The sequence below is a fragment of the Vigna unguiculata genome, chromosome 10 (genome assembly GCF_037176805.1).
Source record: "Vigna unguiculata cultivar grain cowpea cultivar isolate G323 ecotype 2 chromosome 10, ASM3717680v1, whole genome shotgun sequence".
NCBI lineage: Eukaryota > Viridiplantae > Streptophyta > Magnoliopsida > Fabales > Fabaceae > Vigna > Vigna unguiculata.
This window is the reverse complement of record NC_140801.1, coordinates 42,708,086-42,724,856: the sequence shown is the minus strand read 5'-3', so window position 1 is coordinate 42,724,856 and position 16,771 is coordinate 42,708,086. Positions and strand designations below refer to the sequence as shown.

The following is a 16,771-nucleotide window of genomic DNA, read 5'->3' as shown; positions in this document are numbered from 1 at the left end:
TATATATTATTTTTCTTTTTAATTATGCATCGATCATGTTTATTTAATTAAATAATTAAATGGTTAATATTGAAATAAATTTTACGATAAATAAAGATTTGATTATTGTAGTTGGAGGTATGACCTTGGGGATTTAAACGAGTTAGTATTACTCAAGATGAGATGTTCTTGAGTTACTTTGTTGGCCATGAGCTCATTTATCCTGACTAGTCACTACAAAATTAATCAATATCTTTATAAAAGTATAATAAAGATCCCGTTTTATGGAATTGGAAGAATTTTCATTTCATTTTATTTTATTATGATATGTTATTTTTTTTTGTGATATTTGTCTCACTTCCCTATTTCTTTTGATTGTGTACGAAAAACAAAATTTTATAACATTATCATAGATGGCTGCTCCGAACACGCCTGATCCCTTCTTCGCCGACATTGTAGCTGTTTTTCCGGGAAATGCATGGCAAACCAATGTAGTGAATAATTCTGTAACATTTCAGGGAACGGGAAACTCTACCATTACTTTTCTCTCTGCTCCGAATGCACCGATTGTCATCGAAGGACAAATCGGAGTTACCTTTTATTTACCCCCAACAGTCCAAGTGAATCCTATCCATAACCTTTTCCCTCCACCTGTTTGATAAACCGTATATGAGAGGGAAACTGTAAATAAATAATCCTTCTTCCTCTTCTAGTGTAGGAAATATAAAATGTACTAAACAATGTGGATATAGGAAGTATATAACATTGTAAATATATATATAAATGTGAATATTTTAAATATAATGATATATTAGTGTATAAATTATTGCCTCTAAATTCTTATAAGTATACTGCAATAAATAAATAAATAGAAATTTTTTTTTCGCCACATTAGATGGTATCAGAGCGACGTTTCATGCGAGATCTGTGAAATGTGCTCATTATTTTTTTTTTCTCTAACTCATATAATCCCAGATGGCAAACATTAGAAGAAACAATGAATTAACTGAAGCAATGCAAGCTATCCGAGACATGGCTGCTGCTCTAATGAGGAATCAAAGACCTGAAGGAAACCCTGAATCACAAGGATTAGCTGAATTTAGGAGAAACAAACCCCCACAATTCTCTGGAGGATATGATCCAGAAAAGGCTGAATTATGGATTAAAGAAATGGAGAAAATATTTCGAGTTATGAACTGTGCTGACAACCAAAAGGTGAATTATGCTGTATTTATGTTAATAGGAGAAGCCGAATATTGGTGGGACGGTACCAGGAGATTACTTGAAGGAGGAAGAATAATTATTACCTGGGATGTATTTAGAACAAGGTTTTTAGAAAAATATTTTCCTAATGATGTGAGGAGAGCAAAAGAAATAGAGTTCATGCAGTTAAAGCAAGGAAGTATGACTGTAGGGGAATATGCTTCCAAGTTTGAAGAATTAGGAAAATACTCTACTTTCTTTTATCACCCAGAGGAAAGGATGAAATGTATAAAATTTGAAAATGGACTTAGAGATGAGTTGAGAAAAGCAGTAGGGATACTAGAAATTGCTGATTTTCCTATGCTTATTCACAAGTGTAGATTTTTGGAAGATTTTGAGAACAATCAAAATATCAAACCAAAGTATTTTGGACCCCAAACAAATAAAAATAAACGCAATGAGGGAAAACCTTACAATCGCCCACAATGGAGGACCCAATCCAACCAATCTTCATCAGGAAATTCTAGTAGACCTGTATATGATCATATCAGATGCTTTAAATGCGGACAAGGTCATCATGCTAAAGATTGTCACCTTAAAGGACCAGTCTGTTTCAAGTGTAGGAAACCTGGTCACATATTCTCTGAGTGTGGACAACAGAAGCCACATTTCAATCCAACTGCAACCAAGACAAGACCTACCACAACAGGAAGAGTGTACACCATGACTGGAGCTGAAGCTGCTAAAAACCATGATCTAATTCAAGGTATGTGTTTTATTAAAGGAAAAACTTTAAATGTACTGTATGACTCAGGTGCAACTCACTCATTCATTTCCAATCATTGTGTTCAACATCTTAATATGTCGACCTCTTTTCTAAAAACTAGTTTGGTTGTTTCAACTCCCACAAATGACTCAGTAATAACCAATAGAGTTTGTTTAGACTGTCCACTGTTCATTGAGAATACAAAATTCCTTGTAAATTTAATATGTCTACCTTTATCTCAATTAGATGTAATCTTAGGTATGGACTGGTTATCTTCCAATCAAGTCCTTTTGGATTGTGCTAAGAAATCAGTGATATTTCCAAACTCTGAGAGTCTTCTAAAATCACCTACCAATTCAAAAAGTGAGCCTTTAAGGAATGAAATTCGAGGGTACTTGTTATTATCTTCTATGGAAATAAAAGAGGAAGTTGAGTTGAAAAATATAGCAGTTGTTCAAAATTTTCCTGAAGTCTTTCCCAATGATATTCCTGGTTTACCACCTAACAGAGAAATTGAATTTTCCATAGATCTGATGCCTGGAGTTGGACCAATCTCTATGGCACCATATAGGATGTCACCCTCTGAATTAGCAGAATTGAAGAAACAATTAGAAGAGTTACTTGAAAAACAGTTCATTCGTCCTAGTGTGTCACCTTGGGGAGCCCCTGTTTTGTTAGTTAAAAAGAAAGATGGAAGTTTTAGGTTGTGCGTAGATTACCGTCAATTAAATAAATTCACCATAAAGAATAAATACCCTCTTCCTAGAATAGATGACTTGATGGACCAATTGAGAGGAGCCTCTGTATTTTCTAAGATAGATTTAAGGTCCGGATATCATCAGATTAGAGTAAAAGCAGAAGACATACAAAAAACTGCTTTCAGAACTAGGTATGGTCATTATGAATATCAAGTGATGCCTTTTGGTGTGACCAATGCTCCTGCAATATTCATGGATTACATGAATAGGATCTTTCATCCATTTTTAGATCAATTTGTGGTTGTTTTTATAGATGACATTCTTATTTACTCTAAGACTCTTGAGGAACATGAGGAACACCTTCGAATTGTCTTGCAAATCTTGAAAGAAAAGAAATTGTATGCTAAATTATCTAAGTGTGAATTCTGGTTAGAGGAAGTAAAATTCTTAGGACATGTGATTTCCAATAACGGAGTGTCAGTAGATCCAACCAAAGTAGAAGCAGTTTTACAATGGGAACCACCAAAAATAGTGACTGAGATTCGCAGTTTTCTCGGTTTGGCAGGATATTATAGGAGATTCATTGAGGGATTTTCTAAAATAGCTTTGCCTTTAACCCAACTCACCAAAAAGGGCCAAGCTTTTGTGTGGACAGAAAAATGTGAAAATAGTTTTCAAGAACTCAAGAAAAGATTAACCACTTCTCCTGTTTTAACATTACCTGATCCTACTGGACACTTTGTTATATTTTGTGATGCTTCCAAAATGGGATTAGGTTGTGTTCTTATGCAAGATAGAAGGGTAGTGGCATATAGTTCCAGACAACTGAAAACACATGAAAAAAATTACCCAACCCATGATCTAGAACTAGCTGCCATTGTTTTTGCACTTAAGATATGGAGACATTATGTTTATGGTGGAAAGTTTGAAATTTTTAGTGATCATAAGAGTCTCAAATACTTGTTTGATCAAAAAGAATTAAATATGAGACAAAGAAGATGGATGGAATTTCTGAAAGATTATGATTTTGAATTACAGTACCACCCAGGTAAGGCAAATGTAGTGGCAGATGCGTTGAGCAGAAAATCTTTACATGTCTCTTCACTAATGATTCATGAAATGAATTTGTTAGAAAAATTTAGAGACATGAATTTGTCGGTCACCCTAAGCCAGGATAAAATGCAATTAAACTCCATTCAGATCATTAACAATTTACAAAAGCAAATCCATGAGGCACAAGAAAGTGATGAGTTAATTAATAAGAAAAAGAAATTGATAGGTCAAAGGGGTGGGGAGAATTTTGGCATAGATAAAACCGGAACTTTAAGATTTAAGGACAGGATGTGTGTACCCAATAATGAGGAAATTAAGGAAATGATTCTAGAAGAAGCACATAAAAGCAAATTAAGCATACATCCGGGCACAACAAAAATGTACCAAGATCTCAAGAAAATGTTTTGGTGGCCCAAAATGAAAAAGGAAGTGGCGCAATATGTAGCAAAATGTCTAGTTTGTCAAAAAGCTAAAATAGAACACCAAAAGCCAGCGGGAATGCTACAATCCTTAGATATACCTGAATGGAAATGGGATAGTATAGCAATGGATTTTGTAGTTGGCCTCCCACGAACCATTCAAAAATTTGATTCCATATGGGTTATCGTGGATAGGTTAACAAAGTCTGCTCATTTCTTACCCATTAACATTAGGTATTCATTGGAAAAATTGACTGATTTATACATAAGAGAAATTGTCAGGTTACATGGAGTTCCAATAAGTATTATATCTGATAGGGACCCTAGATTCACTTCAAAATTTTGGGGAAGTTTACATCAAGCCTTAGGTACCAAGCTTCACCTTAGCTCAGCTTATCATCCCCAAACTGATGGACAATCCGAACGAACCATTCAATCTTTGGAAGATTTGCTGAGAGCTTGTGTGTTAGAAAATTCTGATAGTTGGGATCGATACCTGCCTTTGATTGAGTTCACCTATAACAACAGTTTCCATTCTAGCATAGGTATGGCACCCTATGAGGCATTATATGGAAGGAAATGTAGAACACCTTTGTGTTGGTTTGAGACCGGTGAAAATTCAGTGTTGGGTCCTGACATGATTCAACATACAACCGAGAAAATCAAAATGATTAGGGAAAAATTGAGAACAACTCAGAGTAGACAAAAAAGTTATGCTGACAAGAAAAGACGACCTCTTGAATTTCAAGAAGGTGATCATGTATTCTTGAAAGTAACACCAACCACTGGAATTGGTAGAGTGATGAAATCAAAGAAACTCACTCCCCGGTTTATTGGCCCTTACCAAATTCTTAGAAAAATAGGTCTTGTTGCATATCAAATTTGCTTACCTCCATTCCTTTCCAATCTCCATAATGTCTTTCATGTGTCTCAATTAAGAAAATATATTTCTGATCCAACCCATGTGATAAGACCTGATACAGTACAATTAAAGAATAACCTTACATTTGACGCAATGCCTGTACAGATTATGGACAAGAAGATCAAAGAATTGAGAGGCAGACGAATCCCTCTAGTGAAGGTCATGTGGAATGAAGCTAATGCAGATATTACATGGGAATTAGAAGAAAAAATACGAGGAATTTATCCTCATTTATTTTAGTAAATAAAAGCAAAATTTCGAGGACGAAATTTTTATAAGAAGGGAAGAATTGTAACATCCATAAATTTTATAATACAATTTATTAATATCACATTATTTAAAAATGTTTTATTTTATTAGAAATAATGATAGTAATATATATATATATATAGAATAATAATAATAATAATTAATAAGTAATACTATAACGATGATAATAAACATTTAAAATGAAAAATATATATATATATATATAAAAGATAAAGAAAAAAAAATTATATATATATATATATATATATATTATGAATAATGATATATCTATAATTATAAGTAAATAAAGCAATTATAATTATAGATGATTAATTAACTAATACTATATATATATACTACACGTCTAATAGTAGGCACTAATTATTTTAAAGTTTCTACTGATTATCAAGAATTAACATTCTATATGTATAAAAAACAAATCAGCGATAAGATTGCACAACAACAACTCTTATCTGTTTCTGATGTAGCATTTAATGCAGAAAAAAAAATCAGTAACCAAGAATTCAAAGGCAATCAAACGGGAATAGTAATTACAAACCTAGTTAAAACTAAACTATATGTAATCATTACATTGAGACATATAAATAGGGGTGAGAGGTAAATGGGTGAAAGTGGGAAAGTAGTGAACGTGATAAAGGAAACAGAGAGTGTTAGTGAGGTGAATCAAGGTTATTAGGAAATAGGAGGAGGAAGTGCGACAGAGAAAAAAATAATATATATCATCAAAGCTTCAGTACAACCTTGGTATATTTTCCACAATAATTAAGGTAAGGGAAGGAGATATCTATCATTTTATTTTTACTTTAATTATTTTTTTTATCTGTTCATAATTATTTTTATCTCTATATTTACCTTAAGTGAGGTGTCCCTAACCTCATTCTAGTTTATATTTAGTTCCCATTCCTATTTATTTATTTATATTCATCTCTAATTGAGTACTGATCCTATTTATATTTACTTCCATTTACTTATTTATATCTCCAGTTATATACTGGTCCCCTTCAATTATTTATATATATTATTTTTCTTTTTAATTATGCATCGATCATGTTTATTTAATTAAATAATTAAATGGTTAATATTGAAATAAATTTTACGATAAATAAAGATTTGATTATTGTAGTTGGAGGTATGACCTTGGGGATTTAAACGAGTTAGTATTACTCAAGATGAGATGTTCTTGAGTTACTTTGTTGGCCATGAGCTCATTTATCCTGACTAGTCACTACAAAATTAATCAATATCTTTATAAAAGTATAATAAAGATCCCGTTTTATGGAATTGGAAGAATTTTCATTTCATTTTATTTTATTATGATATGTTATTTTATTTTGTGATATTTGTCTCACTTCCCTATTTCTTTTGATTGTGTACGAAAAACAAAATTTTATAACATTATCATAGATGGCTGCTCCGAACACGCCTGATCCCTTCTTCGCCGACATTGTAGCTGTTTTTCCGGGAAATGCATGGCAAACCAATGTAGTGAATAATTCTGTAACATTTCAGGGAACGGGAAACTCTACCATTACTTTTCTCTCTGCTCCGAATGCACCGATTGTCATCGAAGGACAAATCGGAGTTACCTTTTATTTACCCCCAACAGTCCAAGTGAATCCTATCCATAACCTTTTCCCTCCACCTGTTTGATAAACCGTATATGAGAGGGAAACTGTAAATAAATAATCCTTCTTCCTCTTCTAGTGTAGGAAATATAAAATGTACTAAACAATGTAGATATAGGAAGTATATAACATTGTAAATATATATATAAATGTGAATATTTTAAATATAATGATATATTAGTGTATAAATTATTGCCTCTAAATTCTTATAAGTATACTGCAATAAATAAATAAATAGAAATTTTTTTTTTCGCCACAGTGAGACTTTAAAAGATGCATATTTTCATTATACTAAAAAATAACTCCATCATTTTATAACTTCATCTACTACCTATAATCCCTTCCTTTACATTTGTTCATTGTTGTGTTGGTTTACTTCCGAATAGCACAATATATTGCACTACATTTAATCAATAACATTATGTTTGGTAGTACTATTCAATAATTTTAGAAAATATAAGTATTTTATCTTTTGTGGAAATTTTTATTATTATCTTTTTACATAATTTTGAAAAAGATAAGTATTTGGATTTTGTTTGTCAGATATTTTGTAGATAAATAAAAATCCCAGAAGGTTGAAGAATATATCAAGGATTATCATTTAGTTACAATTCATTCAAATACATTTTCCATGCCTAGTTAGTTTGGCCCAATTTGCCCAACGAGTGTGCATTGCAAAATTAGGTATTTAAACATGTTTTCATGAAGATTTCATCATCTTCCACCTTGTCACGACTAGAAATCGCCTAGGTGTTGGAGAGAGACCCTTGGAGGCTGATTTGGTTGTTGGGAAGCTCTCCCTTCTCCTCCTTGGGTTTTCATCTTCATCCATAGAGGTTTTGTCCCTTTTGGGTTGAGAAGAAAGATGTGTCCGAAATTAGAGGTGGAGATGCTAATGAGAGGCACCATTGGAGCATGGAACAACCACCAAGAACCTTTATAGAGAACTTGAATTTTGTTATAAGATTTCAATTTATTCTTGATTCTTCAATTTTGTAAACCCTAGGTTTTCCAACATGGAGAGCTATACCTATTTGTTGAGATTAGACATAATAAATTGATTTCTTACGTATATTGTGAGGTTAATACATATGCTTTTCTAAAGTATTTGATTTCTATGTTTGTTGTGACTTGAACACCCATGACTTGATTGTGATTCTTGAGGTGTAGGAAAATGTGTGTTGAATCTACAACTGAAATTAAGTACCTAATGAAAATTATATCTAGGGATAGAAATTTCTTCTTTAGTAATCTTAAGACTCTTAGACTTAATACATGATTTTACTTGTTGATGAGTTATTATAGACCCAAAGTCTCTAGGGATAAGATTTGACTATATTTGTGAGTTGATTTTAACATGAAATTAGAATTAAGATGTTTCTGAACTTTCTTGTCTAATTAAGTGTGAATTGCGAGAGTTGCAAACTGTTGCACAAGTCTATTGGGACAACGATATCTTGACTTTTCACTTTATTACTTGTACGATTTGGTACACTTGCCAATATCATAACATTGACCATCTTTTAATTCTTTTCTTTACATGGTATTTAAGTTTCTTTTCATAACCTTTACAACCAATAAAGTCGTCAAATAATTTCATTCACATTATATAATCAATCTTCGGCGCAACCTAATTATAAAAGTTGTCATTTTTAAAGTGTGAGAACTATTTATCACTACACTCAACCTTCCACATCTCATAAATCAACTAGATGCGATGCAATATTATTTTGAGTTTTATTATCTCTCTTACATGATCACAAGTTAAAATTTCTCACACTGAATTAAACAAATTGACATTACCATTTTCTTAAGTTACAACTGTAACGTCTTGGCCGGAAATTACTTATTTAAAATTAAAATAATAAAATATTAGCAAACTACATTTATTATTGAAGTACTTTCCTAAAACACGAGAAAAATTAAAACTTTAGTTTATACGCGCCAAAAGTTAAAATCCATAAATGCGTTCAACGCTTACAAATGTAAAACTATTCATAGTATCTAATTACAAAAATAATCCATGACAATAATCCCATGTAAAAATTCCCATGTTAGCCCCACTCCGACTCTAAGTATCCACATGCTCACATGCATCAACATCTGCTCCCATGTAACGAGTTACATGATCATCGTCAAACACACACATATAGGGTGAACTAAAAAAGAAATATACATCATAAAGTACATTATAATAATAAATTAAAACCCCTAACACTCTTGATACTCTCCAATCTCAGACCCAAACATTCTCATCTTCCTTTCGATGCCTCTTGATTCTACATCCTTTGATGATTACATTGATCGATCCTTGCTGCCACAAGTGTCTACTCGCCCTTCCCACTACAGGCCACCACCTATAGTCCACACGCGGGAATAATCTTGTCACGGCCACAATCCGCAACACCAAGTGGACTTCCCAAATACGAATCATAGTTTGTATTTGTCCCAAGACTACCAAACTCATCGAATAACATCTAGGATGACAATCTTCTGGAACCCATCCATACGAGCCACGATCTCGCACACTCCACTGGACTTCCAAAACCACCAAGCTACAACCTCGAGTGGTCACGTGTTACCCTAATACAAGATGCACTCGTAACTGGGCCCCAACAAAGCCTCGCATCAAGACCTCCATCCAAAGCTATGTAGAATCCTCCACGTGATCCAACTCTACACCCGAAATCGCCTAGTGCATCACACACATTGCCTAGTGTTGTTTGGTTCCAGACCGCCTGGCGGTTTCCTCACGTCACCAGGCGGCAAGCGCCTTCAAGTACCTCTGTTGGACCAATTCCGCTTGGCGGGACCACCCCTTCTGCTAGGTGCCACCCGATTCCAATGGCCACTGCCACTGTTTTGGGTCTCTATCACCTGGTAGCTCGTCCCTCGTCACCAGGCGCCATACCAGTAGCGCAAGTGCTACTGGTTTTTGGCACTTCTGGATAAGTCCCAAAGGACCTCACACTCAGCATTCAATTCATGTTATCACACAACATCGTTTTGGCATACTCATATAACTAAATTACAGACCAACACAATCTCAAGCATCATGGATTCATTACTCAAACTCATTGGTCAAGTAAAATCAAATTATTCAAGTTACTAACCCTTACACAATTTGCACTTAAATGAAATTCACCCAAAAAAAACACTATACCACATCATAGTTAAGATAACATCCCTATTTTTTTCTTTTTTAATTCCAATCATCACATCATCATGCATATGTCAAATTTAATTACATGCATATGTTTTCTTCTCATACACTTTACCCAATTACTTAGTATTATGCACAAAATTTCCAGACAACTCACCTAGAAACCCAATGCGAAGCAAATTCAAAGTGCCTATCTGCACCTGATGTATGGCCAGACAACAGTTCATATACCACTAGGTGGTGGATAAAAATCTGGATTCTCCCCAGATTTTCTTGCACCTGTACGAACCCCAAATTTCCTAGTCATGAGTTTTGTCACGCATTTTGGCACTCTTTTAGTGTTCAATCAAACCTATATATTTCATGTTTATTCAATTAAGATCAATTTCACTAAACCGAACCTCAATCAAAAACTAGAATCATATCTCTTCATCCTTAACCCCACATGAACCCATATACTTCAATCATAGCCACATTCATGAAAATTTCATTAAATAATGTAACTCAGAGATTCAATCATATCACCAATCATACAAATATATATAGAGATTCAATGCAGACATTTCAATATCATTGAAACATAAGAAATTGGAGAAAAATTTGACAAGCCGCAAGCTTCGCCAGACGGATAGCTCTTAGCCACTAGGTGGTTCATAGAAAAACCTAGAAAATAGGTTCTGCAAGCATGAGTTGCTTGGCGGGCCATCAATGCCGCCAGGCGATTTTTGGAAAATTCCAAAAACGTGAAGAAATTCAGGACGAAAATGGTAGGCAATGTACCCCAATCATCAATCATAGCATGAAATCATATAATTAAAATTCAATAATGGAATGGAACTCCCCTAACCTGGATTCCTTGTTCAAAAATGTGTCTAGCTTTTTTCCTTGCTCTAAGTTGTCCTCTTCTTGATCTTCATTATCTCTTCTTTCCAACTTCACCCTTAATATTGTTCTACTCTAAAGATTGATGGCTGATACCCCTTTCCTTTTCCAGCCCTAACTAATTTAATTAGATTAAAATGAAACCAGAGAAAAATTGGGCAAGCCGTAACTTTCGCCTGGCGGATAGCTCTCAACCGCCAAGCGGTTCATAGAAAAACCCAAAAAATGGGTTCTACAAGCATGAGTCGCCTGACGAGCCTTCAACGCCGCAAGGTGATTTCTTGAAAATTCTAGAAACATGAAGAAATTCAGGACGAAAATGGTAGGCAATGCACCCCAATCATCAATCATTGCACGAAATCATATAATTAAAATTAAATAATGGAGTGGAATTCCCCTAATCTGAATTCCCCATTCAAAAATGTGTCTAGCTTTCCAGCCCTAAATAATTTAATTAGATTAAGTCTAAGGCATAAAAGAATCAAGATGTTACGAGTTTACTCTAATCAAGGTTCAAACCCACCACTATAAAATTACCAAGCCAATGCACAACCACTCAATCAATTCATGTTTCATGATAATTTCTACAAATTTAGGATTATCTTATGACTCAACACGATCAAAGATATTATTAAAATAATAAGCAATCAAAATATCATACAAACAAGATACACAAAAATGGAACCCAAGTCCTCTTCACATAACCAAATACTATATACCACTTGAGCTAGTACTTTTCCAAATCATAAATCCCAACATTAAATGTCATAAAGGTTCCCACTACCCGCATTTATTAAATAATTATTTATTAAATTATTTAAAATTCTCATATCTTACAACAATCTTTTAACAATCAGCTCATGAAGCACATTTTATCTCTTATGAAATATACCTCTACTGATCTACATAACTAATTTATAATTAAAATAAGATCTTATACTTTTGAATATAACTCATTTCTAAATCAAACATGTTCAAGCCCTAAAAGATTACAACAACTACTAAATAATGGTTTTTCTCTTCAAATATATTTACTTATAAGTAACAACAGTAAAAGTCATATCTATATCAAGTAACACTTTGATTAAGATTTTGAAGACAAACCTATATATACAAGAGGGAGAATGTGAAATGTAACGAATGCAACGTCCCTTCCTAAATATATGATAATCTGATTTTTAATTATTATTTAAGAGATAATTATATTTTACTTGAATTTTTATAAAACAAAAATATAAACTTAAAGAGAATTTTATACATATGTCATTTATCCTTATCTAACATAATTAAATTTATTATTATTATTATTATTATATCATACTTAGATTAATATAAAACATAGATGTAGCCTTTAGAACATAATTACATATATGTCTATATATTACAATGTTTCACCAAATAATTTATAACAACCTTATATATTTTACATCCTACATTTTTCTAACATTTTTCTAATACTAGAAGGAGAAGGAATATTATTTAAATTACAATTCTTTCTTTATCTAGTAATACTTTTAGTGATCTTCAAGTCTTGGAGGAAAAAAGGTTAATGAGAGGATTAAAGTGGATAGTTGTTGGCATGCAAAAAGAGACGACTAAGGCAAATGAATTATTTTTCAAGTAAATCTTCCAATTGTTTCTTCAGTTTTTTTAATTCATTGGGTGACATCCTATATGGTGTTATAGGAATTGGTCCAGTTCCAGACATCAAATCGATTGAAAATTCAATCTCTTTGTTGGGTGACAAACTAGGAATATCATTGGGAAAGACTTCAAGAAAATTTGGACAATTGCTAAATTTTTCAAAGCAACTTCCTCCATATCTTTATAGAAGATAATAAAAAAATACTTGAATTTCATTCTTTAAATATTCACTTACTGAATTGGTAGATGAATTCAAAAGATCCTCAAAATAGGGAAATATTAGTGATTTTTTTGCATAATTCAAAAGGATTTGATTTGAAGATAACCAATCTACACCTAAGATCACATCTAAATGAGACAAAGGTAGAAAGACTAAACATACATGGAATTTTTTATTTGAATGAATAGAGGATAATCTAAACACAATTTATTGGTAATTACAAACTTACTCGTGAGAGTTGAACAACCAAACTAGTGTTTAAAATGGAGATTAGCAAGTAAAGGTGTTGAACACAATCATTACAAATGAATGAATGAATATCACCTTAGCCATAGTGTACCTTTAAAGTTTTACCTTTAATAAAACACATAACTTGAATCAACTCATTATTTTGAGTCTTAAGCTCTAGTAATGGTGTAGACTCTCCCTATTGTGGTAAGGCTTTTCTTGAAACAGTAGGACCAAAATGTGGCTTCTGTTGTTCATAGAGAATACATTACTAGGTTTTCCCCACTTGAAACATACTAGTCCCTTAAGATGACAATCTTTAGTATAATGATCATGTACACACTTAAAACATCTAATATGATTATTCACATTTCTACTAAAATTTTCTAAAGAAAATTGGTTATGCTGAGATTTCCACTGGGGACGATTATAAGATTTTCCTTCATTGTGTCCTTTTTTATTTCTTTAGGGTCAGAAATATCTTAGTTTTTGGTTTTGAGTATTTTCAAAATCTTTCAAAAATTTACAATTGTGAATAACCATAGGAAAATAAGAAATTTTGAATATTCCTACTGCTTTCCTCAATTTAGGCCTAAGTTCATTTTCAAACTTTATAGACTTCATCCTCTCCTTTAGGTGACAAAAGATGGTAGAGTACTTTCCTAATTCTTCAAACTTGGAAGCATAAACTCTATTTATTTTGCTCTCCTGCTATCACACTTCCTTGTTTCAAATGCATAAACTATATATCTTTTGCTCTCCTCACATCAATTGGAAGATATTTTTTCTAAAAGCTTTGTTCTAAATACTTCCCAGGTAATGAATATTCCCCCCTTCAAGTAACCTTCTGGTATTATTCCACCAACATTATGCTTTTCCTATAAACATAAACACAACATAATTCACCTTTTGGTTGTTACACAATCATAACTCAAAATACTTTCTTTATTTCCTTAATCCACCATTAAAATTTTCTGGGTTATAGCCTCCAAAAAATTGTGGTTTGTTTCTCTTAAATTCAACTAAACCTTGTGACTTAAGGGTTCCTTCAGGTCATTGATTCCTTACTAGAGCAGTACCAATGTCTTTGATAGCTTGCACAACTTCAGTCTATTCATTATTTCTCCTATTGTTTGTCATCTAGAATTGTATAAGTCAAGTATTGGTAAAAAAAAAAATCTTATGATGAACATATTTCATAGGTCTCACATGAAACATTACTATGATACCATCTAATTGTGACATCCCTTCCCAAATATATGATAATCTAATTTTTAATTATTATTTAATAGATAATTACATTATACTTGAGTTTTGATAAAACAACAATCTAAACTTTAAGATAAATTTATTCATATGTTCTTTATCCTTATCTAACATAATTAATTTTAATATTTTTATTATATCATGCTCAAATTAATATTAAATGTAACATCTCGGTCTATGCATAAAACAAAACGTTTTATTATATCATGCTAAAATTAATTTTTATCATTTTTATTATATCATGCTCAAAGATAAATCATTTCTACAAAACGTTTAAAATTCATAAAATAAGAAAACATCATAAAGGCTTTTCCCCAAGCTAGCCCCTCTCTGAATCTACGCTTCACAAGCACCCCTGCAACATCATCTGCTCCCGTGTAACGCATTACACGATCATCACCAAACACAAGCAGATAGGGTGAGCTCAACAGAATAAAAGTGCACTACACAATATAATAAATAACCATACAATATTGCAACAGTTCTAATACTCCCAAGTCTCATCACATAGTATATTATTCTCTCATTACTAACGAGTTTCCTTTCCTACGCCCCAACGCCTCCTGGGAAGAACAAACAATAACCCTTACCCGTTCACCAAAACCCGATAAGAGCATTACTTTCCTTAGGACTTACAAGCAGCGATCCTTACCTACTCACAAAAACCTGACAAGAGCACAACCCTTACTTGTTCACCAAAGCCCGATAAGAGCGTTGCTTTTCCTAAGACTTACAAGCCATAATCCTTAATCCTCGACTTCCAAATCTTCCTCTGGACGCCTCTTGATTCTACACCCTTTGATGATTACATTGATTGGTCCTTGTTGCCATGAGTGTCTACTCGCCCCTCCGACTACAGGCCACCACCTAATAGTCCACACGTGGGAATAAATTTTCCACGACCATGATCCGCTACACCAAGTGGAGTTCCCCATTATGAACCGCAGTCTGTATTTGTCCCAAGACTACCAAACTCGTCGGATAACACTAAGGAGAGCAATCTTCCAGAACTCATCGGTACGAGCCACGATCTCGCACACTCCACTGGACTTCCAAAACCACCAGGCTACAACCTTGAATGGCCACGTGTTACCCCAATACAAGTTGCATTGTAACTGGGCCCCAACAAAGCATCGCATCAAGACCTCCATCCAAAACTGTGTAGAATCCCTCACATAACCCATCACTACATCCAAAACTGCCTAGCACAACATTCACGTCGCTAGGTTAACTCGCATTCTAGACCACCTGGCAGAACACTTGGCGCCGCCGAGCGCCAACTCAATGGATTTTGGTCCAAGCCTAGTTCTACAACACACCGCCTGGCGGGACCACTTCTATCGCCAAGCGCCAACTCTCGAGTTTTACTCTAGAGTTCAATTTGTGGCCTATCTCTTGACGATTTACACCGTTCCACCAGATGCCACACCAATAACTGGTAATTTACTGGTATTTGACACTCTAGAATAGGTTACAATGAACCTATTTACACAAGATACTCAGTTCATGCAAAACATGCATTCGTGACAAGTAAATACACTTTCATAACATTAAGTTGAACTCAACTACACAATATCACATGGTCATACATCAAACACAACCATATCATTGCTTTCATACATCCCGGAGAATCACAATAAATCCATAGAAAACCATCAAAACAAAGTGTTATACCCAACACACAATCATGGACAACCAAACAATATACAAGCTAGGAAGAGCACATAACCATTACCCTAAAATATCACACAGACAATAAAATAGTAATAATGATAATAATAAAAACAAGAACAAGAACAAGAACAATAATAATAATAAAACGAAACAACAAAAAGAAAAATAATAATAATAATGAAAATAATAATAAAATAAAATGAAACAATAATAATAAAACAATAATACTAATAAGATAAAATAATAATAGTAAAATAATAATAATATTAAAATAACCAATAATAATAAAATAATAATAGTGATAATAAAATCATAAATAAAATAAAACAATGATAATAATAACAATAATAATAAAATAATAGTAAATGAAAATAATAATAATAAGAATAATAAAATTAATTATAAAATAAAATAAAATGAAAATAATAATAATAATAATAATAATTATTATTATTATAATAGTAATAAAATAATAATAGTAGTAATAATAATAATAATAATAATCATAAGTGTGTCGTATATAGAAGAAAAGCTTTAAACATCACGTCAAGCAAAAAAGAAGAATCCTAATAATCATAGTAGTGATGAGTTTACAAAGACAACTTAATACAATGGAAACCATAAACACACACAAACTCTCTATAAAACTACATACAACAAACATCAAGAAGTTCATGCATCAATATATAACGCAATTGCATGTAATATCAATGAAACAAGAAATGGCAGCTCCCCTGGAATTTCGGCTCCAAAAGTGCT

General features: G+C 32.8%; 1 protein-coding gene across 1 annotated transcript; it reads left to right on the top strand.

Annotated features, from left to right (window-relative positions):
* Positions 1-954: 954 nt before the first annotated feature.
* On the top strand, positions 955-5,213 carry LOC146883244 (uncharacterized). The gene is made up of 2 exons (XM_085667863.1): positions 955-1,948; positions 5,146-5,213. The coding sequence occupies exons 1-2, from the start codon at positions 955-957 to the stop codon at positions 5,211-5,213; spliced, it is 1,062 nt and encodes a 353-aa protein (XP_085523989.1).
* Positions 5,214-16,771: the final 11,558 nt, after the last annotated feature.

Coding starts and splice junctions, on each gene's coding strand:
- LOC146883244 (XM_085667863.1), top strand. CDS start 955: ATGGCAAACATTAGAAGAAACAATGAATTAACTGAAGCAATGCAAGCT. Junction 1,949..5,145: donor AAACCATGATCTAATTCAAG/GTATGTGTTTTA, acceptor ATGCCTGTACAG/ATTATGGACAAGAAGATCAA.